The sequence below is a fragment of the Poecilia mexicana genome, unplaced genomic scaffold (assembly GCF_051168715.1).
Source record: "Poecilia mexicana isolate PSO_F unplaced genomic scaffold, ASM5116871v1 scaffold_22, whole genome shotgun sequence".
In the NCBI taxonomy this organism is placed as follows: Eukaryota; Metazoa; Chordata; class Actinopteri; order Cyprinodontiformes; family Poeciliidae; genus Poecilia; species Poecilia mexicana.
The window spans coordinates 21,341,643-21,366,309 of NW_028263391.1; the positions used below are offsets into that span (position 1 = coordinate 21,341,643).

At 37.6% G+C, this 24,667-nt stretch overlaps 1 protein-coding gene across 1 annotated transcript; it reads left to right on the forward strand.

Annotated features, from left to right (window-relative positions):
• The first annotated feature begins 7 nt into the window (after positions 1 to 7).
• Positions 8 to 20,587, forward strand: slc38a6 (solute carrier family 38 member 6). The gene is made up of 16 exons (XM_015013211.2): positions 8 to 417; positions 3,711 to 3,841; positions 3,922 to 3,995; positions 5,657 to 5,709; positions 5,790 to 5,829; positions 11,823 to 11,901; positions 14,530 to 14,615; positions 14,763 to 14,821; positions 14,905 to 14,976; positions 15,861 to 15,917; positions 17,832 to 17,911; positions 17,991 to 18,091; positions 18,757 to 18,881; positions 18,956 to 19,100; positions 19,993 to 20,087; positions 20,168 to 20,587. The coding sequence occupies exons 1-16, from the start codon at positions 325 to 327 to the stop codon at positions 20,249 to 20,251; spliced, it is 1,374 nt and encodes a 457-aa protein (XP_014868697.1). The 5' UTR covers positions 8 to 324; the 3' UTR covers positions 20,252 to 20,587.
• Positions 20,588 to 24,667: the final 4,080 nt, after the last annotated feature.

Here is a 24,667-nt window from a genome sequence, read left to right on the forward strand (position 1 = left end):
TTGGTCAGTTTGTGTGACATCACACCAACGACGGAGTAGGAAGTAAGAGGATAAGCGACAGCTACCTCAAGCGAAGAGAGAAAATCTGGTCAGATAAAGAAAATATAGGACGTTTTTATCTAGGTTTTAAAAAAGCAATTAAAGTACGATCCAGGAGGTAGCAGTAATGCAGCACTTTGGATTCAAGCTGCCGTTAAAAACTAAAGAAGAAGAACTAAATGGATCTTAAAAGACAGATCAGCTGACGGGCTGATAAGACTTCTGGAGACGATGTGCTTATAAAGGCAGGGAGCGAATATTTTTCTGTGTTTTTATCTATTCAGAATGAGCATCAACAGCAGCGAACAGGCGGATGTTTATACCAGGCTCTCTGGAAGAGACTCCGTTGTTAGTGAGAACACTCCTCTGTTGGGAAATGTGAGTATTAATTAGCTCGTCTGCCGTCTGTTACAGGTAAAAATGAATTTATCGGTAAGTTACTGCTTGTGTTTATGATCAAAATCACGAGCTGGACTTCACTTTTTCAGTTTCAGTAAGTTTCTGATTTGTCAGCACTCTGAGAACAAATGTTTAGACTAACTTCTGCTTTTATATTTGTATGCAAAAGTCTAATTTTAGACTTCTTTTTACTTGTGTATGCACACTTATGTTTTATATAGTTTGATCTGACTGTCTTAATGTTTTTTCCACTTCACTACTTGTTTTTTTATGTAAAAGATGTCACATTCAAATAGTCACCAAAAATCAAAGTCAAGTAAAAGTAGCACAAATTTAACATATTTTTACTGAAGAAAAAGAAGAAAAGCTGTACAAGTACTAAGTAACTGATCACAATATATTATTTAAATTTAACAATAGTGGAATCTGAAAGAGAAATATGCAAAGTTATGTGTAAATTCTGATCTTTTAAACACTGAGATAAAAAAAATTAATAGAAATTAACACAATTACAGGTGAAACTTTTTTCACAGCAATTCAAATAAATCGTATTAAACAGATACACATTAGGTAGTGTTTATGTTAGAACAGGGTAAAGTACTTTTGGTCACAGTACATACTATATCTTCTTATTAGAAAATAAGATTAAACTTGTGTACAAACAAGTCAACCTTTAATATAAAGTATGGGTCTGTGTCTGGTAAAAGTAGTGATACTTCATGAAAATATTATTCCTGTAAAAGTAAAAAGTATGTTGTAGTGAAATGACATCTAAAAGTAATTTTTTCCAAAATGTTAGGTAAATGTAAATCACCCAGTCAGGGCTGTTGCTGCTGAAATATAAAAAATTATTTGATACAAATGTTAAAACACAAATTATTTTGGAAATGGGTGCCAGCTAATACACTTCAAATTTAAAAATGAATCTGAACCAGTCATATAAAAATAAATAAATAAATTACTGCAAATTATTCAGTGTATTTATAAAATGTAAATATTGTAGTTTGTTATTAAAGCCACAAACAGAATGAAGAACCAATCAAACATTCTGGGACTGAATTTTAAACTTGAGTCAATCAGTTTCAACCAACATTTATTTAAATAAACATATTTAAATAAATAAGCCCCGTTTCACTATGTGGCTTTTAGGTTGTTTGTGAAAAACTAATTGAAATCAAATCTGTTACCTTCAACTTTTTTATTAAATGGGAAATAATGTGAGCCTATGTAATATAATGCAAACTGTCTCTTCAGCATCTCTTTTGGTAAATTCTCGCAGGAATCTTGGTATTGATCCTTCTTAAAGGTGTTTTTAGGACGAACTCCGGCTTAAACCTGCATTAGGAAAAATAACTCAAGATTATGTTTAACAATAACTCTGTTTTAGAGATTATTGGCTTATCAGTCGTATTCTCTAGCGAATATCTGTCATATTTTAGTGTCTCAAATCCTGTGATGATATTATCTGTTGCAACTGACACCCATTACCTCTCCTCTTCTCCTTAAATCATTGCAATGACCCCATTCCTCTGTTCACTTAAGCATCTGGGTCAATAAAATCTCTTATCAGATGCGGGGGATGGAGGATAAGGGTTGGAAAAGTTCAGCAGACCGTCCAGATTTTTTCCAGTGACAACAGTCTTATGAGTTTTGATGTGCTTCACCTCTGTATCACTCAAACAGCTGTGAGCTTGTTCCAGACACACCTTTCTGCACATTCATTTTCAGTATTTGCTTGATTTAAATCTGCAGGACTTTTCACTCTGCAGATGGTCTGTGTTCACCTCCATCTGGTTACTGCACTGCAAAAACACAAAATCTTACCAAGTGTTTTTAGGGCAAATATCTTATTATACATGAAATAAGACAAAACTAACTTACAAGTAACTTTTAAGCAAGATATAAAAGATTGTTTTAAGTTAATAATAAAAATAACTTTTTCCACTGACAGATTGTTTCCTTCATAACTAGGGATGCGCCGATATGAAAATTTGGGCCAATATCGATATATGATATTAATATTGTGGCGATGGCCGATAACCAATATTTACAGATATTACATATACATATTTCACTACCTTTTAAAACCTTTAGGGAAAAAACCCAACGGAAAACTGATTAAAATAAATATTGGTTCTTCATATCGACCCAGTTTTATTTATCAGTCTGATACCAATGCCGATGTTGGTGCCAATATATCGTGCATCCCTAATTTTAGCCAGACATTTTCCAGTGTTGTAAATAGAATAATCTGATTTACATATTTGTTAAAACTTTTACTGTCGTCACAATTTTTTATGAGACAGATAATCTGTAAAAAGATCAATCTCTTCCACTTCCTCCTGGAGCTATTATTGTAATCTGAAAAAATGCATTGCTCCCAAGCAAAAAAACAATCCGAGCCAAGAGGAGGGTCTTAGCGCTGTCAATCATCCTCGTGAATGCACTGCTAATTATGCTAATGGCAGAGAAGCAAATCGCCTTTACAGAGTGGCTATGCTAACGAGCCTTAGCATGGAAGGAGAAACTCATTGCGATGAGAAAGCAGGGAGAAACTCTGCCATAGTAGAGAGCGAAGGGGGTGAGCGGCATGCACATGAACATGATTGACAGCGCTAAGTCTCACCTTTTTGCCCTGATAGCACTGGAAGAAGACAGAGGAGCTTGACTTTTATTTATTTATTTACACAGATTATCAGTTTTATACTATACTGTCACAACATGGTGACAGTTTCAACAAATGCGTAAAAAATATATTATAAAAGTTACATACATACTTTGAGAAAATGCTGTCTTAAAATAGCGCCTTGTCTTACTGAAAAGTTATTTATAAGCTAGTTTTCATATTTCCAGTGTAGTGAGATATTTAAACTAGAAACTAGACTAAAAATACTTGGTACTTCCTGTCTTCCAGTACTGTAACGGGGTGAATCCAAACGCTCGGCTGCAGGTCAATCCGAGCTTGTTGTGACACCGACACCAGAGTTGCCACTTGTTCTGTCCAGGATATCCCCCATTAGAGGGGTCAAGCAGTTTGGGCAGCTCCCCTTATCCTGAGCTCAGGCAGCTGTCCTGCAGCCAGCAGCTCAAATCCCACCTGTCCATTCCCGTTTCCATCCCCTGATCCTGCAGGCCCCTGCGGTGTTGTTTTATGACATCCATCATCAGGCCTGGCCAGTTGTTCCTCGTAATGTCAGGAGGAATCAGCAGGTTTCTTTCTCAGCTGTGTGTCTTTATTCCTGTGGTTTTACTTGGTTTTTTTTTCTGTGCAGGGATCGGTGCAGACCAGAGCCACTGGAGCCTCAATCGCCTCCTGTGTGTTCAACCTGATGAACGCCATCATGGGCAGCGGGATTCTGGGCCTGGCTTATGCCATGGCCAGCACAGGGATAGTTGGGTTTAGGTGAGAGAGGCTCCTTTCACCACTCCTTTCTTTCTAAAATCTTTAATACTTAGTACTTAGTGCTTTCCCATTGTTCCCAGCCTCCTGTTAGTACTGGTGTCCGGCCTTGCATTATATTCCATCCATCTGCTTCTGACGCTTTGTGACCAAACAGGTGAGAATAAAACTATCTGATCTTAAGGGTGACCTATCCTCAAACAGGTTAGGATAGCTTTACGGATTACAGAAAACGTGTTTATCACATTGTTTGCACACAAAAAAGTCATTAATAGAAAATGAGACTCAGTCTGTTTTAGATGATGATAGCTGTGGGCAGGATAGATCTCCTGTAGTGGTCTGTATTACAGCGAATTTGAAGAAGCTTCTGATTGAAGACATTTTGTTTTTCTAAGCCAGTCTCTTAAAGCGGATGGTCAGGGTTGTCCATAATTATTTTGATTTCTACACACACTTCTTCTGTGCATTATTATACCCAGAACATGTGCAATTATACAACAGTACAGTCTTTGTAAAGTATTAGTAGAGCTTCCCGCACAACCAGGAAGAAGTGGTTTTGATATTTAATTTAATATTTAATTTGGCATTAATACAGTATTTTTTTTATTAAAACCAGCTGACCAAACGTGCTGGAAGTCAGCTTGGGTTGCTAGGTGATGGGTGGAACTCCACTGGGGTTGCTAGGTAACCACCAGTGGCTGCTGATTTGTATCATCACATTCCAAAGGTTTTTTAAACGCCTCATTTTCCAAACACTAAAAAACAACTTGGTGTTTTTTTTTTTGTGTTGTTGTTTTTTTTAAGAAGCAGTAGAAACTCAAATGAAAGTACAAAAATGTGCAAAATATTAATTTTCTATATTGCAGCCCCCTTTAACTAATTCCCTGTAAATCCTCCTCACTGTTTGGTGTCGACTTCTCACCCTGAATCGCTTTTCCTTTACTCAAGATTAAATCAGTTTACTGTAAACTTTCCAATCGCAGTCTGACTCAAGTCCTGATTGTGACCTAATCAAGTGATGTTTGATTAATTAGGAAAAAAGGGTCAAAGGAGACCAAAGAGAAGATAAAAAGGAAAAACAATAGCAGGACATGCTGGTTGATGATTGCCACCAAATTAGGTTAAAGCCCTGATGATGTCACAGCTTTTTTTCAGCTTCTGATTGGTTGATTCGGAGCATTTGAATGAATTGGTGGCACATCTATGGATATATATCATGGAGGTATCTTTTTATGACATTTTGTGAACTCTGTGGCCAATCGATATTTAAAAATTATGTCTCATTCCCACTGAACCGCTCTGGATGGAATATCAGGAACGAAAACATTCTGTGATTTCTATTGATTTAGTCTCCATAAAATTAGGAAAAATTACCTCAAAATGCTCCTTATGAGACTGTTATACAACAACAAAGTGTCTTTAGTTAGAGGCTTCTTCAGATTAGCTATAACACTGACTGCTACAGCAAAATTATGTAACATCATTTAAAAAAATACATTTCAGATCAATTCTAAAGGTTAATAAATAGATTCATAAACACAAAAAGAAAAGACATGAATATTCCTTAATATTGATGGAAAAGTTAATTTAACTAGTATTCATAATTAGTATTTTTTCCATTAATATTTAGGAATTATTGACTTAAAACTACAATATCTTGCTGAAAAGTTACTTGTAAGTTAGTTTTGTTTTTTTGAAGTATACTCAGATATTTGCACTAGAAACTAGACAAAAGTACTTGGTAAGGTTTTGTGTTTTTGCAGTGGAACATGTTAAAGTATTTGTTTATTTTAATCTTTTAACTGTATTTTGCTGAAGGTATCAACTCGTATGAGGAACTTGGAGAAAAAGCCTTGAAAAAACCAGGAAAAGTAATTTTTTTCTTTCAGGATTGTTCCTAATGTCAGTTTGACTGCTATGTTTACTCTAATTGTTTTGTTTTTTTCTCCAGATTTTGGTCGGTTTAGCGATTGTCATCCAAAATATCGGTGGTGAGTTGGCCTCCTTTTCAACACGAACTAACAGACATTATTTCTGACATGCTGGACATGAAGCGATTATGTGGTTTTTATGAGAAGCAGAGCTGCGACTGGGCATAGGAATGCTGCAGGGACGGTTTGTTTATTTTGGAGGCAGACATCGCCTCCTGCTGGTGGACAGAACACCCTGTGCTGACGTCCTCTGCTCGTTTCTCATCACTCCCCCTGTGAGGCCATTATCTAGATTCCCTGATAACCTCTGACCTCGAACCGCCGTCCTCTCCACCCCCTCCCCTGGGCCTGAAACATGACTTCTCCCCTAATTGATCGCTGATGGTAAAATTCCCTCCCTCCCTGTTGTGTGGAGGAATAGCATTTTGGGATCCACTCCACCACAGACAGAGGATTTTATTGATTAATCAAACTTTTGGTTGTTGAAATTTTTTGGGGAAAATCTGACTTTTTTTCACCAATGTAATCCTTGGGTAGTTTGTTCAGTGATGTCGCCTGTGGCGGCCATCTTGCTTCACAAGTGTGTTTTAAAGCTTCCATTTATTTGGACTTTGACTTCAGATCAACTCTATGATGGAATATAAGCGCCAGGATAGGAATTTTTTTAAATTACAAGAACAAAGTTGTCATATTAGGAAAATAAAGTAGTATGGTTGCTTTAATAATCAATTATTGTGATGATTAATTGATTAATTGGAAAAATATTTGGCAAATTCTGCAGATTTTTCAATATTACAAATACATAAAAAATACCAAGAAACAAATAATTCAGTTCCTTTTTTTAATTTAGTAAATTTCAACCAGGTAAAGTTAAAATTCAGCCTCTTTTGGAGTTTTGGATAAAACATATACAAATATGTTGTTTTTTTTTATCTTGAATGAATATATACTGCAAAATTAATATATACTTTGTACATTATTACTGCTCCAAATACGCTATTTGTTCAGCAAATGGACTTTTTGAGTCTTTATACTCAACGATTAATTGGTTACTAAATTAGTTGACAGTAATTTCAATCATTGATTCATCGCGATTAATTCGATTAATCGTTTCAGCCTCACAGCGTCTTATGAAGTTATACTTTGGTATGTTTTACACCAAAATCGTAACAATTATTTTTAGTTTAGTTTCTAGTCAAAATAATTTGGTTTAGTCTTTTTTCAAGTGGACTAACTTAGAAGTAGCTTTTCAGCAATATGTTGGAACTTGTTTTCAGTCAATACTTCCTAAATGTTGGTGAAAAAGTTCTAGTTCCATTGGCAGATTTGTTTAAACTTGTAATACTGTATTTTTCCCATGTTGTAAGTTAAATAATCTCCCAATACAACTAGTGTTTTTTCACTGATATTAAGGAATTATTGACTTAAAACAAGCTCCTACATATTGCTGAAAGATTCTTGTAAGTTGGTTTTCTTTTATTTCAAGTGGAATCGGATATTTGAACGGGAAGCAAGGAAAAAATATTAGGTGAGATTTTCATTTTCTGTTTTTGCAGTGCAATACTTAATAGAAATACTTAATCTTTTAACATTTCATTGTAAAATTATTATCAGTTTCAGGACTTTGCATCTATTTTGTAGAAAGATCTCCACAAACTGAGCTTTTCTCATAATTCTAAGACGTTTTTTTCCAGTAAAATTTCGACTTTCTTCTGCTAATATTCTAACTATGTTCTTGCAATTAAACAAAAACTCTGATACTAAGTCATGCAGCTCACAGAGGTGATGATCGACATAAAAAACACTGTTGGAAAATATTTTCTGGTGTTTAAAAAAAAAAAAAAAAAAAGCAAAAAATTTATTAAATGGTATCAGGTATGAAAAATCAGATTTTGTGTGTCGCTGAGCTGTAGTTGCTGCTCCGTCGTTAGCTGCTTGGTTGGGTAGATCCCCGCCTATCCTCTGATGTGTTGCTGTTTCCCCAGCATGCAGGAGTGAAAGAGCCAGCACTCCAGTGTGCATCTGCTCCTTTTATAAGAGTGCAATTAGCCTCACTCTGGGTAAACATTCATCTGCGCTGCCAAAGGCTGAGCAGCCAATTGACCTTAATTACTGACCACCCGATGGCTCTGCAGCCTGCCGGCCTCTCCTGGCTCCTAATGAAATGAAAGCGGTTCTTTCTCATGTTGGATTCACTCTGGAGCGATTCGCTGACCACACACAGAAAGCTCACCTCTACTCTCCTTTAACATTACATGCATGCTGATTATCGGTGTCTGTTTTCTTACCACTTGGCCGATAACTGTCCTCTTTGTTCACTCAAGGGCCATTTTGAGTAGACGTGTAAGTATTATCTCACCTCTGGCTCCTATAGAAGTGCTTGGTGCACTGCAAAAACACAAACTCAGCAAGTATTTATGTAGTTTCTAGTCCAAATATCTTCAGAAAAGACAAAACTGACTGAAAAATAACATTTCGGCAAGAAATAGGAGCTTGTTTTCAGATAAGTCATTAATATTGATGAAAATGTACTAGTTCCACTGGAAGATTATTTAATGAATAACGTGGGGAAAATGTCTCGTGAAACTGGCCGTTTTTCATCAATATTTATTAATTATTGATTTAAAACAAGCTCCTATTTCTTGCTGAAAGTTACTTGTAAGTCAGTTTTCTCTTAATTCAAGTGTTTTAAGATATTTGGTCTAGAACCTAGATTTCTAGATTTGGTGATTTTTGCAGTGTGTGCTCAGTTTGACCAGCTGCATAGAGCTAAACCGCTGCTTCCTGTGTTTCTGTCAATGTGGCTTTAAAATTTTATTTTGTTTATTAAAACTGCATTGTGTAACTTTTATTTTCAAAATAAAAATCTGTTATTTATATATTTAAAACTGTCATTATGTTGTGACAGTATAATACGAGATAACATGTGAAAAGATGGAGCTCCTCTGCCTTCTCCCAGCGCTCTCAGTTCTAAATATAGAAATACACAGCTTGGTCAGAAACAACCAATCAGAACCAGGAGGAGGGTCTTAGCGCTGTCAGTCATGCTTGTGTACATGCTGTTCACACCTTCCTCTAGGGAAGGAATGCTCAGGCTAGTTGGACAGCAGATAAACAGTTTTCCTGGAATGGTAAGATGTTTCTGCACCATTAGAACACTGAGCAGCGTGTACACGAGGTTGATTGACAGTGCTAAGACCCTCCTCCTGGCTCTGATTTACATGCTGTCGCTTTAATATTTTTGATGTGAGATTTGGTGGCTGACTAACCAAAGCAGCTCTGATGTGCAGGGTTCCTTCACTGGAAAGTCTGAGGTCTGATTTCAGAATTTGGACAAAATATTTCCAGACTTCAGTCCTTATTGACTCCATCCTTCTGACCGGCTAGCTAGCTTCATTGTTTTAATCACTGACTAGAAAAATGGACTAAAGTCTGGAACAATGTTGTGTTTTGACATGTAGAGCAGGAACTCTGAATCAATAATCACATCCATAAAGTCACTTCTGGATCAAAAACCTCTGATGTCGATAACGTTGAAACAAATGGACAGACCAAATCAAGCTGCCATATCAGCATTTTTATGCCCACAAATAAACCACTGAATCGGTAATGAAGGAGTGAAGGATTCCTGCCTGCCTAGTTGTTGCACTCAGAAATGGCAGCTGTTGCTCATAGAGAGAAAGTGCTTGTGTCTGTGTGGGCGAGAGCGTTATTGGAGGAATTTTCTTTTCTAAACAAATACAGGATCTAAGGGATTATGGCTGGGATTATTTAAAGGAGAGCCAAAGACCCGCCTCAGGGCTGCAGGGTCCCAGCTAGCCCTGCATGTGCATGGCTTCCCCAATCATAAATCCCTTAAATTCAGCAATGAGCACACACTGAAACACTGTAAAAACACAACATCTAACCAAATAATTTTTGGTCTAGTTGCTAGTGAAAATAAGACAAAACTAACTTGCAAGTAACTTTTCCTCAAGATATAAGAGCTTGCTTTAAGTCAGTAATTCCAAAATGTACTGCTTCCACAGTGTCGTGGAAAAAATTACTTTAGCAAGAGTCTGGATGAGAAGAAATAAGAAATTTATTAAAACCTTGCAAGGTGAGAACAAAAGTACAGAGTCAAAGGAGTCTGTCAGGTCTGCTGTGACCAACAGTGGATCTGGCTTCCTTTTATAGGTTTATAGGTTTTATAAGAGAGACTTGATTGGACAATAGGTGTGAATCTCTGATTGTTATATCAGGGAAATGGTCTGGCCATTTCCCTGATTGGACAATAGGTATTCTCCTTGACAAATCTTATGATAAGGTCATGCAGACACATGATCTCATCATCAGACACATTCTAAAGCACAAAAGGGATCAAGAGCACATTATAAAATTTTCCATTACAACAGACAGATTATTTTCTTATATGACACTTTTTGATGTTGGAAGTGAAAAATCTACTAGTGGAAATAGTACTTTTTCAGTATTAAAAAAATATTGTCCAAAATAGTTACTAACAAGTGTATGTGATACTAAAAATACTTGGTATTTTTCTGAATAGTAAGTCAATAACAAAACATTTATCTAGTTCAACAGTAAAAACCACCTGACTAAAAGTGCTGGAGTTCTGCTTGGGTTGCTAGGTGACGAGCTGAGGTTGCTAGGCAACGGCACAGTGCCCAGAATTCTGACTCAACAATCTGAATTTCAAGTTTGCCAAGATACTTGCACTAGAGACTAGAACAAAACGCATTTAGACGTTGGGTTTTTGCAGTGAGCTTGCCGTTCTTTTCGCGCTCCTCACCCTGGATAGAGTTTTTCTGAACTAACAGGAAGTGAACCGATCCTCTGTCCGTTTGACTGTCTGTGCGAAGTGGAAGTATCTTGTTTCCTGGCGAGGCGGAGAAAGGTTGGAAGTACCTGGATTAGCGTCAGACATCATTACTGTTAGCATTCCTGCTCCCTCCTCACCCGATTAACCTCATCCTGGCTGCTCTGCAGCAATTTGAAGCCCTGTGTTTTGTCTGCCACTTCCAACTGGGGGCTTTACTGGGGATCTCCCAAGGCTAGCCACCCATGTTGTGTTAGCCTGCTCCCTTTCCTGTGTGTTTCCCAACTGTGGGTTTTCTGAAGTATGTGTTTAAAATCACATGCCCAAGTCTAACTCAGTTTTTCTCAGCAATTACAAACTCTGTTTCAATAATCCTGGTGTCAAAATAAAGCTAACACTTGGGAGAGTCCATCAGAAGTGCAAGTATCACAGCACCCACATTAGTTTAAGAGAAGATGAGGATTGAACATAAAATTATTTGGATTTTCTTGTCCCTTGCCAGGATTTAAAAAAAAATATTATGCCGTAAACCTGTTCAAATTATCATAAGTAAGGGTGCAAACTTTTGGAAACCACAGATCCACCTTTACCTGTGCAAATATGAATGCTGCTGATTGAGGTAAACTAAAGAAAATTTTGAGGTTTTAGTTAAAAATAAAAAATACCTGCGTGTTTTGCTCTTCGCACAGGTTGATATCATCTGGGGATTTTCTGTGATTTTATTTACTAAACTTATTTTGCATGTATAAAATTTATTGTTTTTGAGGTTTGTTTTTTTTTAATGCTTGCATTTATTATTTCTTTTTAAATTGAAGTGTTTTGGGGGTTTTTTCTGGGGGTTTTTTCCAGAAATTCAGTGTAAAAAAAAAAGAGAGAAATTATGGCAAATTTAGGCTAATTTTTCTGATAGAAAAATTAAAATCAAAATATATACATTTGGCCCTACCAGAGCTCCATACATTGTTTTTTTTTTTATGAAAGTTCCTGGTCATTGACGCTTTTCCTGCAGCCCTTGTGCTTCCTGCTCAGTTCAAATGCTTTTTATTCGCTTCTAGACATTTAGAGTATGATGTTTCCATGGATACCAAATGTGTGCAGCTGAGGGCAGATGCAATAAAACATTCAAATATCAGCTGATAAATGCTCGTGATTTCATTCAGGTGCTTTCTGTGATCTTGGTTAAAATTTCATCTTTTTTTGTTGTTTGTGACATTTTGTTTTCCTCGATTCTCCTCAGCTATGTCGTCCTACTTGTTCATCCTGAAGTCGGAGCTTCCTGCAGCCATCAGCAGCCTCCTGAACGCAGGAAACACCGGGTGGGTTCATGCAGCCCGCTCAAAATGAGAAATAAGTAAAAATAAGTTAACTAGATTAAAGATTAAAATAAATTCATTTAAAAAAATTAAATAACATTTATTTAAGAGAAAAAAAAGACTTAAATCACTTTGGAGTTTTAATAATGCAAGTTTGCCCTCTCAAAGGCGAATAAACTTTAATTCCGTAAAGAACATTTAGCACTGGAACTGGAAGGTATTTAAATGTCCAAAATAAAACAACCCAAAAATAAATAAATAAAATGGAAATAAAAACCACACACAAACAAAACCACAAATAAAATGGATTATCATATCTCTGTTAATAAAATTACCCTCCACAAAATGTTAATCATCAGAAAGGAAATTATTAAACTCATTTTAATTTATCATGCAGGTTTATCCACAACACCTTGAACGCACCATCCGTGCAGTGAAGCATGATGATGGCAGCATTATAATGTGGGATAAACTTAAACTACAGATTTGTGGCAAATTTTGAAATTTGACATTCAGAGAAAGTTTCATTTATTCAGCAAAGAGGATTGGTTATATATATTTATATATAGCTTTTTGTTTGTTTAGTTGCAAAAAATCCCAGTATTTGGAGTTGTGATTTGGAAAAACTGAGGGGATTTGAAAACTTTGCAAGGCGCTATCCAGACATCCATCGCCCATCAGCAGCCTGTGTCCTTCATTGACCTTTCTGGTCGGTCCTGCAGCTCCCCGTCCTCGCAGAGCATCGTCCTTTGGCCAAGAATGTAACGTATATCTCTTTATTATTGGCCATACCGGTTTAAGCAGGACTTGTAGCAGCTCTCAGCCCCCATCTGTCAACATCTGACTCTTCCACGCACAGCTGCTCCATATTAGCACTCTGCGTTCACCCCGTCACCCCCCAAATCTCTCACACATGTTCCCCAGAATCAGACTGATACAAGGGGATATCAGTTTTGCCAGTCTAATTACGGCTCGCTGTGGAGGGGAGCAAAACGTTCCTGTTAATGAGCGGCTTCAGGGACGTTAACCGGAGCCCATTCGCTTCCTTCAAAGCGGGAATAAATGAGTGAACATGTCGAGTTGTTTGTCATAACGCAGAGCAATGAAAGCAGTTCCACTTGTTGTTCTTGTTTGTCTGCTGAAGAGGTTTTTCTTTTCAGTTTTTGTGTTTTATGCCAAGCAGCTGTGGATTTTAGCGCCATTATAGATGAAAAAATAAAGGGGTGAAATTCTGCCCCAAAACTCAAAAATGTTGAGATTAATCTCAGAAATTTTCTAGAAAAAAGTAACAAGATTTCTACTTCTGACATTTCCAAAAGTCAAAAAAATAAATCAAATTTTTTTCAAGCTAATTTTTTTACTTTTCAATCTCAGAAATTACACTCACTTAAAGAGGACTTATCATGCAAAAATTCACAATTTTAATGTTTTTGTTTTTCAATTTGGGTCTTAACTGATTTTTAAAGCAGCTCAAGCGCTAAAAATAAAACACCCAGACAGTTTTTGTCAATAAGTTAGTGTTTGTGAGTGGCTGTAAAATTAGTTATTTCAAAAACCTTAAGTCAAGTCACATTTAACAGGCAATTTGTTGTTACCTAGCAACCCCATACTAGCCCTGCCCAGTTACCTAGCAACTAGGCTGAGCACCAGCATGTTTGGTCAGCTGGTTTTACTGCTGTATGCGCTGTACAATGGCTGCTGGAAAAGACAAGTTTTGTTGTTGCCTTACTATTTAGAAACCACTTGCTGCATTCTCGTTGGTTGTGCAGGAGGCTCCACTTCTGCTTTTCAAAGATGTACGGTTATATAATTGCGCATCTGTTTGCAACCATTTTCACGTGCAAATGTAAACGTTGAGTTGGGGGGCGTGGCCATGAGCAACTTATTTGGATTTAAAGTGACAAGAGGCCCGGAAACAACTCAAAATAGGCAGAACTGAGCAGACTAGAATCTCATTATCTAATATTGAAAATGCAATGAACATGTTTTGTTTCGGCCATAGACCCACCCTCACCTTTTAAAGGAAGCTGAGTAGGTCACCTTTAGAGATTGTTGGGAGTGAGAGCAGACGTCCCACCTGACGTCCAGACTCAGCTGTGAAGCTGCCGGGCAGGGGTCAGTGGGTGTTGATGTGGTCGGAGCAGGTGCTGCTGACGGCGGGTCGCCCATGGAGCCAGTCCCTTATGACCCAGCGCTGTGGCCCAACACATAGCAGCGACAACCAGGACCCGTCCCAGACGACCCCGACCCCAGTGGAGCCAGCATGGCTTCCATATGTGTCACTACAGCACCGCTTCTTCCTCCTCCTCCACAATCCCCAATAAACCACCAAGGCTCTCCTTGAGCAAAAGAAAATATTATTCCCCTCCCTGAAAACCCTGCAAGAGAAATGTGGTCCCATCTGATGGAGCGACACAGCGTTAGCATGTGAACTACATGATTGTTATGATTTGAAAGAGCTAAAGCCTTTAATTCGTTCCACATGACGGATCTGTCACTCTGTATTTGAGTCCAGAATGGAGACAAATTTCCAGAGCTGGTTCATCTTAAAGCATGCCACTTTAAGGCATTTCAGAAAGTCTGCTGCAATTCAGCCTTGACTTCTAATGCTTTACCTCTTGTGTTTTACAGACATGCCTGGTATGAAGATGGCAGGCTACTTCTCATCATCGTCACACTTTGTGTCATTGTGCCTTTAGCAATGTCCCCAAAAATCGGTGAGTTTCCAAACAAAAAGTGTTTTTTTTTTCCATCTCTGACTGTTTTGAATCACTCCGTTTTCCTGGATCTCTGTCTCTCTCTCTCTCTCTCTCTCTCTCTCTCTCTCCCTCTCCCCCCCTGCCCCCATCTCTCTCTCACCAAAGGATTCCTGGGTTGGACCAGCAGCCTTGCCTTCATCTTCATGTTGTATTTTACAGTTGTGGTGAGCTCTGACCCAAACCTTGAAAAATCTGTTGACTGCATTGTTTCCAGTGTTGACTTGCTCCATTGTTGCATTGTTTCTAGGTTGTGGTGAAGAAATGGTCTATTCCATGTCCGCTGCCTTACAACATGACAACGCTCTCAAACTTTACGAAGGTGAACATAAACAGTTTATTCAGAACAAACACACAGTTCAGCTCAGTTCAGTGCAGTAAAATAGTTTTACTCTTCTGCATGTGAATGTAGCAGATAGACACGTTAAATATAAGTTTAATTGATTCTCCTAATTGATCACATCCACTTTATTGTGAAAAAATTCACTCATCTCACTGCAAAAACACAAAATCTTACCAAGTGTTTTTGTTTTTACTGCAATTATGTTAGTACACTTGAAATAAGAGAAAAATAAATTATACGTAGATTTTCAGCATGTTATAGGAGCTTGTTTTAAATCAATAATTCCTTGATATTGATTTTCAAAAGTACTAGTTCCAATTAAGTCATAATATTTTGAGAATAAAGTCATTTCACCAGGTTAGTCATAATATTATGACTATATTCTCATTATTTTTGACTGTTTTCTTGTACGACTTTATTCTCATAATTTCTTTATTCTTTTATATTCTTAGCAGGACCCTAATTCTCTGCTGTAAGGCAGTAATTGTTGAGTTGCTTCCACTATTATTTTGCTGCTTTAATTTTGAGTGAGTAGGCGTGTCTGGTAGGTAGATTTTGCCCAGACGTTCATGGCCAACGGGATTATGAGGGAAAGCTGGGATGTTGAGTTTACTGATTGTGTCAGATTTGGCTGATGAGGACCAGAGCGGGCCGCTCGGAGCTCTGCATGGTGAATAAAGCCAGTCCTTAAGGGAAGGAAGTCCAGGTGACCTTTCCTGACCCTGGAAATGAACTCTGACTTCGAGAAACTCAACACCGAGCGCAAGCTAACTCGCTTTTACCAAAGTTGTTTTTTCCTAGAGATGTTAGGGCAAACGATGAGAATATACTTCTATTTTCATACGTAGTGTTGTTTCTTTCAGGTATCAAACTCGTCTGACTCAGAATGTACACCTAAACTCTTCATCCTCTCCATAAAGGTGAGTATGTATTAATACTGTAAAAATACAAGTCTTACCAAGTAATTTTGGTCTAATTTTTATTACAATTATCTTATCACACTTCAAATAATACAAAAAATTAACATATGATTAACTTTTCACCATGTAATGAGCTTGTTTTAAGTCAGTAATTCCTTAAAAATAATTTTTCATGAGAGTACTCGTTCCATTGGCAGATTATTTTAGTTGATAAGACAATTTTCCCTTGTTATAAGTGAAATAATCTGCCAGTGGAACCAGTAGTTTTTCATCAATATTAAGGGATCATTGATTTATATCTTGCTAAAAGATTGCTTGTGAGTTAGTTTTGCATTATTTCAAATGTAATAAGATATATGTGTGAGAAGTTAGACCAAAAATACTTGATAAAAGTTTATTTTTGCAGTGTAGATTAATTCCACACAGACCCATGTTTTAAAACCTCCATTTAATGAAAGTACAACAAGAATATTAACATCAGTAGTGTAAATATCTTACTATATTACACTTTAAGTCAAAACTAACAAACTTTTCAGCAAGAAAAAGGAGCTTGTTTTGTCAATTATTCCTTAATATTTATGAAAATATTCTAGTTCCGCTGGTAGATTGTCATTAAAACTAAAACTTTTTTCATCAAAGCTCCTATGACTTGCTGAAAAGTTACTTGTAAGTTTTACCTCATTTCAAGTGCTTACTTAGCATATTTGAGCTAGAAACTGAACTAAAATACTGATAAGATGTGTTTTTGCAGTGAAAACCTTTTCCCTCCTCTGGTCAAATGCAGACTGTTTGACTTGTTGGTGAGAAGTTGTTGAATGCCGTTCGTTCCACTCCGCTGACAGGTCACACGCTCACCTGTGACGGGTTGGTGTGCTTTTATGAGGAGGGCGAGCAGCGTCCCTCCCATCTGCCCCTCCCATCTGCCCCTCCTATCTGCCCCTCCTATCTGCCCCTCCCAGCTGCCCCTCCCATCTGCCCCTCCCAGCTGCCTCTCCCAGCTGCCCCTCCCATCTGCCCCTCCCAGCTGCCCCTCCCATCTGCCCCTCCCAGCTGCCCCTCATATTTATATTACATTCCAAGAGCAAACATGCAACTCACAGATTTACAGATTTACAATAGTTTTCACACTCCTTGATCTTTTTTGTACATTGAAATTTTGAACTTTAGCATCTTTCAGTGAGATTTTGTGTGATACACCAACAAGTGGGAGGAGGAAGAAAAAATGGTTTCACAAATGAAAATCTGAAAATGGTGGCATATTTTAATTGAACCCGTATGAACCTCTGTAGGAACTACTTTCACATCACTCCTGTTTAGTTTGCTTGCCTAGAAAGTCAGGTTAATCTGGGAATGTGTGAATGCTCAATCAAACTCTGCAGAAAGTGGACTATAGCACAGGACATCCTGGGTAAACACAACAAAAACAAATCCAAGAATGTAGCACTAGTGGGAGAAATGCATCATGTTCTTTTACCAAAGACAAAAGAGAATTTGCTCCAGTTTCTAATGCAAATACTTTACTACACTTAAAATAAGACAAAACCAACTTACAACAAACGGGAGCTTTTCTTAAGTCAATAATTCCTTAAGATTCATTGTAGTTACACTGGCAGATTATTTCACTTAAGATTCAAGACTCATTAAATTTTTCCTATGTTTGAAGCGAAACAATCTGCCAGTGGAACTAGTATTTTCTTACCAAGACTAAGGAATTATTAACTTAAAACAAGCACCTACACTTTGCTGAAAAGATAATTTTATAGTAGTTTTGTCCTCTTTCAAGTGTATTGAGATATTTGCACTGGAAACTAGACAGAAATACTTAACCACTGGGTATTTTTGCAGCTTCCAGCTGGTTTTCTCCTGTATTCAGCTCCATCCTTCTTCTCATCAACTCTTTTCTGTTTGCTGCAGAGTGCCTACGCCATCCCTACTATGGCCTTCTCCTTTCTGTGCCACACCGCCATCCTGCCCATCTACTGCGAACTGGAGCGGTCAGCCTCCGGCTTTAACACGTCTCTGGACCCTGCTATGTAGCCGCTAAGCTAACTGTATGACTGCTCTGTCTTTCAGACCAACCAAAACCCGAATGCAGAACGTTGCGAACATCAGCATCAGTCTCAGCTTCCTGCTCTACTTCGTTTCTGCTCTGTTTGGGTACCTCACCTTCTATAGTAAGTAGGGCTGAAACGACTAATTGAATTCATATGATTAATCGATAATGAATCACGATTGTGAAAATAATCATCAACTGATTTCGTAATAAAAAATTGTTAACTGGAATATGCAGACTCAAACAATGGCAATCTCCCTAAAGAACAACACAATCAGAGCAATAATTAAACCAAAACTGTACAAAAATAAATACATTTGCATTCAGGATTTTAGAAAAGTTTATTTTTCTGTATACATGTTCTACCCGGAACTTCTCTAGTGGTATAGTTTTAGCTTCACCTGGTTCAACTTCTGAAAAAAATCTATTAACACTTTATGCAATCCAATTCTTAATCCAAAAATAATCAACAGGTCTGCCCTGCACTGTACTGATGTTGCAGATGGAGTTGCAGATGGATCCTTTGCTACAAATTATCAAGCATACACTAAAGGAATGCTGTGTTGTTGCTTTCTACGAAATAAAATGTTTATTTTATTTTATTTTATAAAAGAAATTGAATTATTTGCATTTTTAATGTATAAATAAAAAAATGCCAGCCCTTTTATCCGATTAATCGTCAGAATAATCGATTAATCGATAGCTAAAATAGCCATTATTTACAGACCTCATCAGTTTAACGTCCTGCTCTGTTTCACCTCCTTTGTCCTCCTCCTTCTCCTTCAGGTCATGTACAGTCTGAGCTGCTGCTCGGCTACGGCGTGTACCGGCCGCACGACAGAATGGTGATCACGGTCCGGCTGGCCATCCTTCTCTCTGTGCTGCTGACGGTGCCGCTCATACACTTCCCTGTGAGCACGCCACGTCAGATTAGATGTCGGAGGAATCACGTTTCAAGCTAACACGCTTAATTTTCATGAATTAGGCCCGTAAGGCTGTGATCTTGATGCTGTTCGGAGGACGCCCCTTCTCCTGGCTGACCCACATCGTCTCCACTCTGATCATCCTGGGTGTGGTGCTGATGCTGGCCATCTTCGTGCCTGATATCAGGAATGTGTTTGGAGTCGTTGGTATGTAAGAAATTAGTTCATTTTAGTCTATTTTTTTGTCTTGCAGGCAGAATTGATGACACCTTTTAAGCTGTACCCAGAAGTTATTGCGATAAACTTATGACATAGGGACATTGATATTGATTTTCTAAATCAATATCAAGGAATTATTGACTTAAAAAAACTCCTCTATGAAAAGTTACTTGTAAGTTAGTTTTGTCTTATTTATAATGTAATAAGATATTTTCACTAAAATTTAGACAAAAATACTTGGTAAGATTTTGTGTTTTTGCAGTGTTTGAATAGCTTGAGATTCCCAGACATGTGGAGGTCCTCAGTTCTCTTCCCGATATCTCGGTTGATTTATTTTGATTTTCCAATGATGTCACACAAACATGCTTAACTCAAATTTTGAAATTTAGCCAATTAGAAGCTTGCAAAGTCATGACATCATCATCTGGGCTTTCCCGGATTAACTAAAGACAATATTCAGATCTGAAGTCATAAAAGATTCTCTAAAAAAAAAAAGTAATATCTCGTATTATTATGGCACTTAGCAAAATGGAAATAATTTTAATTTATCTAAAACAATAAAAGTTTAGCCTTTACATGAAATGTTATTTCCTGCTTGAATTGAAATCTTGAAACATGAAATTTAAGGAAATGTTGGGAAAGAGATCATTTATTTAACAGAATTTAATTTAATACTAGAAATGTAATAATAGAAACCACATTTATGTTTTGATCCTGAATTTATTTCCAGCAGACTTTAAAAGCAGCTAAATATTCAAGCTATCGATTGTTGCTTCTAAAACTGCATCATTTATGCATAATTAATGCATTCCTGAACTAAGTTTATGAAGCTGCAGCTGTTGATTTTAATCAGTTTTTAATCATTATCTGTTATTTTTAGGCTCAACGATGTCCAGCTGCCTGCTGTTTGTTTTTCCAGGAATCTTCTACCTTAAAATCAGCAGCCAGCCGATCAAATCCTTCGACTCCATCGGGGTAAATCAGCTAAATTTCACCTGTCGCTGTTTTCTTCCTGGTGTTTTTTCCTGACCTGGTGTTTGTTTTTGTCCCTGCAGGCCATATTTCTGGTGGTTTTTGGGTTGATAATGGGTGTCACCAGTCTCACTGTCATCATTCTCTCGTGGGTGTTGAGCTCGTGATCCAAATCCAAGCCAGAAAGGGAAAAGTGAACCAAAGAATCATGAAAGGGACCAGCATCACCTCAGGGACTTTTTATGATGACACTAAAATGTTTATATAGCTTTCAAATTATGAGAAAGTTTTTCTACATGTTGACTTTTACATTTTTTATTTTTGTGGATGATTTTACGGTTTTGATTTTGCACTTTATTATTCCTTTAAACTTTCCTGAAAGCCTTAATGATTCTTGTCCTAACTTGATGTATTTCTGCTCTGCTTTGAGCTCTAAATGAAGGGAAAATTGTTTACGTAATGAAACCCGGGCTTGTTTAACCACTAAAATGTCTTCATCAGAACGTCTAAGACTCATCTGTGTAAACATGTGTTTGATTGGCAGCAGCGGTTATGATGCTGAGAGCCACGCTCTTCTGCGGTTCGGCTTTCTGCTAATGAAAGCCACACGCTGCGCCCGTTTCCATTCGCTGTTACACTGTTTAGTTCATCTTTAAGTCGCCTCTCAAACACTCAGACAACCAGTCGGCTTCCTGCAGAAGAACCACTTCAATCGGCCTCCTCATTAAATAAAATGCAATAAATAACCCTAAACAAACTACAGATGACAACAGTTGTACAATTATACACAGCTAAACTCCACAGCATTAATCATAACAGTTTAAAAAACACGAAACATGACAAGATCACACATGAAACCCTGTACATAATTAAACCTAAATCTAAAATGTATGTTAAAATATAATACTTGTGAAGGAAACACAGTTATAGAAAAAGGGGGAGGAGCTGCCAGTTATAAGTAAGTATGACTAGAAAGATATGAAATATCGCATTATGGAGGAGGTACGCGTCTAACCATTAGTAACCATGGAAACAGTGTAGGGAAAAAACCGGCTATCGTCTCGTCTTCTGTACGTTTTTCAAGCTGCTCTGGTGTAGAGGGAACTGCAGTTTATGACGTAGAGATTTAAATCATGTGGTGTGAATTCATGTAAGTCGGTTATTTGATCAACACGTCGGAACGGAGGAGGTCAGGGTCGGTTTCTATCACGCTTCTGTAAATACCGCCATGTGTGACCCAACCAAATGAGTTACACTCAGAGAAATTAGCTTGACTCGAACAAGTGGAAGCCTTGAATAAACTGACAAAAACAACTTCAGTTGCTCTGTTCAATACTCCGATCTTCAGTTCCGACGTCCACCTAGAACGACTGAGTGATGTAGTGGCAAACGGTCAATATGCTAATAAATGTCTGGAGAAAAAAAGTTTACTAAACAAAATGGATTTGAAGAATAAATAAGCAATTTTTGACAGACTTCATATCTGTAATATAAACAAAATGGAACCATAATAAATGGCTTCTGAATCTTTTTCCACCTACAATGTGGCCTTTGACAGTGTCTGAGCATCTTTAGGCACTAAAGATGTCTAAAGACACTTTAAATGTCTAGTGTCTATATACTAAACAAATTAGGGTATTTAAAATTAAAAGCTTAAAATTTCTTAAATTTGATAGATAATAGAAAGATGGCCTTAAATTCTTTATAAGGAAATTTGAGTCGCAGGCAGATGACATCATTGCGTTCTGTGACTTCAGGCGGTTGAAGCTACCTCTAACTAGTTGCTAATTAACCTTGCTAGCTAGTTTTTTTTTTTTTTAAATATTGTCAGTTGGTTGGGTAATGTTCGTCTTTGCCATTGGGTCTCTTCTGTTCCCAAAATATCCAATGCTACATTCATTCTGTGCAAAACAAAAGGCATTACTACTACATAAAACATTTTCTTTTGTACGTTTCTGTTGTGATACAGGTCTTAAATTTTGTTCATAATGGTCTTAAAAAGGTCTTAAATTATTATTAAGTTTCCCTTTGGTATTAATAAAGTTTTTTTGAATTTGAACTGAATTTGAATTAAATTTGAGCTGGTGAAATCTGCAGAAACCCTGTCTGATCTGTACAGCTTTATTGGGAAACAAAAATCTTGAAATGGTTCTGAAGTTATTTACCTTGATCCTTATTTTTCATCAAGGCATTTTAACAAGAGTGTTTAGACCTTGTTTCCCCCCTTTTTTTTACATAGACTGTACATTGTAATATCATTTTTAGCACAAGATTACCACCTAGTGTCCGACTGTGACAGCACTCTTCATCTTCGTCATTTTTTCTTTGGGTATAAAACCCTGAACAAGTTTGAACCAAATAGGCGTCAAAGCTCTGAAAACCAGTGCTTTTTGAGTTGGAAGGCTGCATGTTGAACCTGGTTCAGAGCTGTTTTTATGGGGGCCTGGAGTGGCCAGAGTCCTCCGCTCAGGGTGGGAGTGTTTTTGTTTAGTTAAACCGGCTCACAAGGCTGGGCTGGGCCCGCATCCAGCAGTATGACAACACCGTCTCCCAGGGTTAAAGGAAGGAATGAGGCAGGGGAACGATGGTGGGCTGAAATTAAGACCCTGCTGGCAGCCTTGGCTTCTTCTGTTGGTTTAAGAGGTGTTGGCTGCGTGCTTTAAAAAATGTTTTTTGTTGAGTGAAGTCAGAACAGTGGTCACTTATGACATATTGTCCAATTGTTGACCTTTGGCATACAGACAGTTTGCTGGCCTTTCATTTGTGAAGAAAAGAAAGTGGGTAAAAAGCATTACTGCTTCCTGTTTGGCTTTAATGCTGCGTTCCAGTTACTTGGGAAATGGGAACTCTGAGCTGGATTTGATGTCAGACCAGGGGAATCTATCATATCGTTTATCATGGTAAATTTCTTAAGAGTTTTATCATTTTTGCAATAAGTTCCAATTAATTTGTTAATTATTATTAATAATAATTTGTTGTTAATAAAACCCACTTTTAATTTGTTCGGTTTAGAGTTGCAGGTGTTACATTGACATTAGACAGACTTTTGCATGTGTGTCTTGTAAAATCAACATGTTTCCACCACGTCTTTCTACTGTTGGCGACAGGAGCGGCCATATTGAAACACAAAGTCCGCCTTAAAGTCATAACTGGGGTAGTCGGAGTTTCCCAGTTTCCCAGTGGGAAATCTGACTTCGGAGGGCATTCTAGTTGATTTTTCCAGTTGGAAAACTGGGAGTAACTCCGACTACCCATAGTTACGACTTGTTAGGCGGACTTCATGTTTCAATATGGCCGCTCCTCGCGTCAACAGTAGTAAGAAACATGTTGATTTTACAAGACACAATCGATGTTATATGTAGAGCCTGCAACTCTAAACTGAACCAACTCAAATTGGTGTTTGTTTATGGAAAGTGGAGCTTAAAATTATAAGGGCTACTGCAAACAATGTTGAAATTCTGACTTCTTAACTACTATATATTCTAGTGAACTCGGGTCTGAGTGACGTCAAGCCCAGCTCTGAGTTAGCCGAGATGCTAGCATCAGCATCTCGGCTCTGAATGTCAGAAACTGCAGCAGCAGAGAAAATCACACACATCTGCTTCCAGTTTAATCCTCTCCGCCAGGCGTTCCTGCCTTAGAGGTGCTTCAGGGGTCTTTTCACGTCAGCTTTTTAATGGCGACTGGCATGATGAGTGGTTCTCCCTGTTAGTCACAGTTTGGACCACAACTCGACAAACACCGTCCACATACACAGCGAGTGTCATCGCTGATGAAGTGCTCTGCGTTTCATTTTCAGTTTTCCGTCTGTTGTCTCTGTTCACCTCCGCTCCACGCTGCTGTTCTGCTTTGAATCCATTTCCACGCTCCATCAGTAAACATGCTCGCTGTGTCACAGTAACGGCATTCCTCCTCTAAGGACTCTTTCTGAAACTCCAGATGCTTTTGTTGTTCAACAGTGTACCTTATTTCCACTCAGATTTCCTAATGCTTTGCATGAAATAATGCTGGGAAAGGCCCAAAAATTAGGAGATTTCAGAGTTATTCTAAGTAAATAAAGCATGAAGGAAATGTAAAACAGATTCACTCGTCTTCAGAGGAAATGTAAGCTGTGTAATTGCATATCTTCATGTTTTTCCTCTGCATTCTGTGTCTTAAAGTGTGTAAAACATATGGTTCTAAACCACAAAATGCACCGTAGCATTGTGAAAAAGTATTTTCCACCTTAAACATTTGTTCACAGCAAAAACATGAAATCTTACCAAGTATTTTTGATCTAGTTTCTAGTGCAAATATCATAGTACACTTGAAATAAGACAGTATTACAAGTAACTTTTCAGCAAAACATAGGACATTGTTTTAAGTCAATGATTCCTTAATATTAATAAACTATAACAACACTTATAACAAGACATATTTCTCATGTTATAAAGTGGTACAATCTGACAGTAAAACTAGTATATTTTTTATCAATATTCAATAATTACTAACTAAAGAATTATGTATAAGCCTTTAAGTGTTCTGAGATATTTACATTAGAAATAAGATTTAGTGTTTTTGCAGTGTGAGCAGGTGGAAGTCTG

Bases quoted from the DNA above. Each gene is read 5' to 3' on its own strand.
- slc38a6 (XM_015013211.2), top strand. From the start codon at position 325: ATGAGCATCAACAGCAGCGAACAGGCGGATGTTTATACCAGGCTCTCT. The intron at 418-3,710 runs GTGAGTATTAAT...TTTTCTGTGCAG, and splicing joins ACACTCCTCTGTTGGGAAAT to GGATCGGTGCAGACCAGAGC. The intron at 15,918-17,831 runs GTGAGTATGTAT...TGTTTGCTGCAG, and splicing joins TCTTCATCCTCTCCATAAAG to AGTGCCTACGCCATCCCTAC.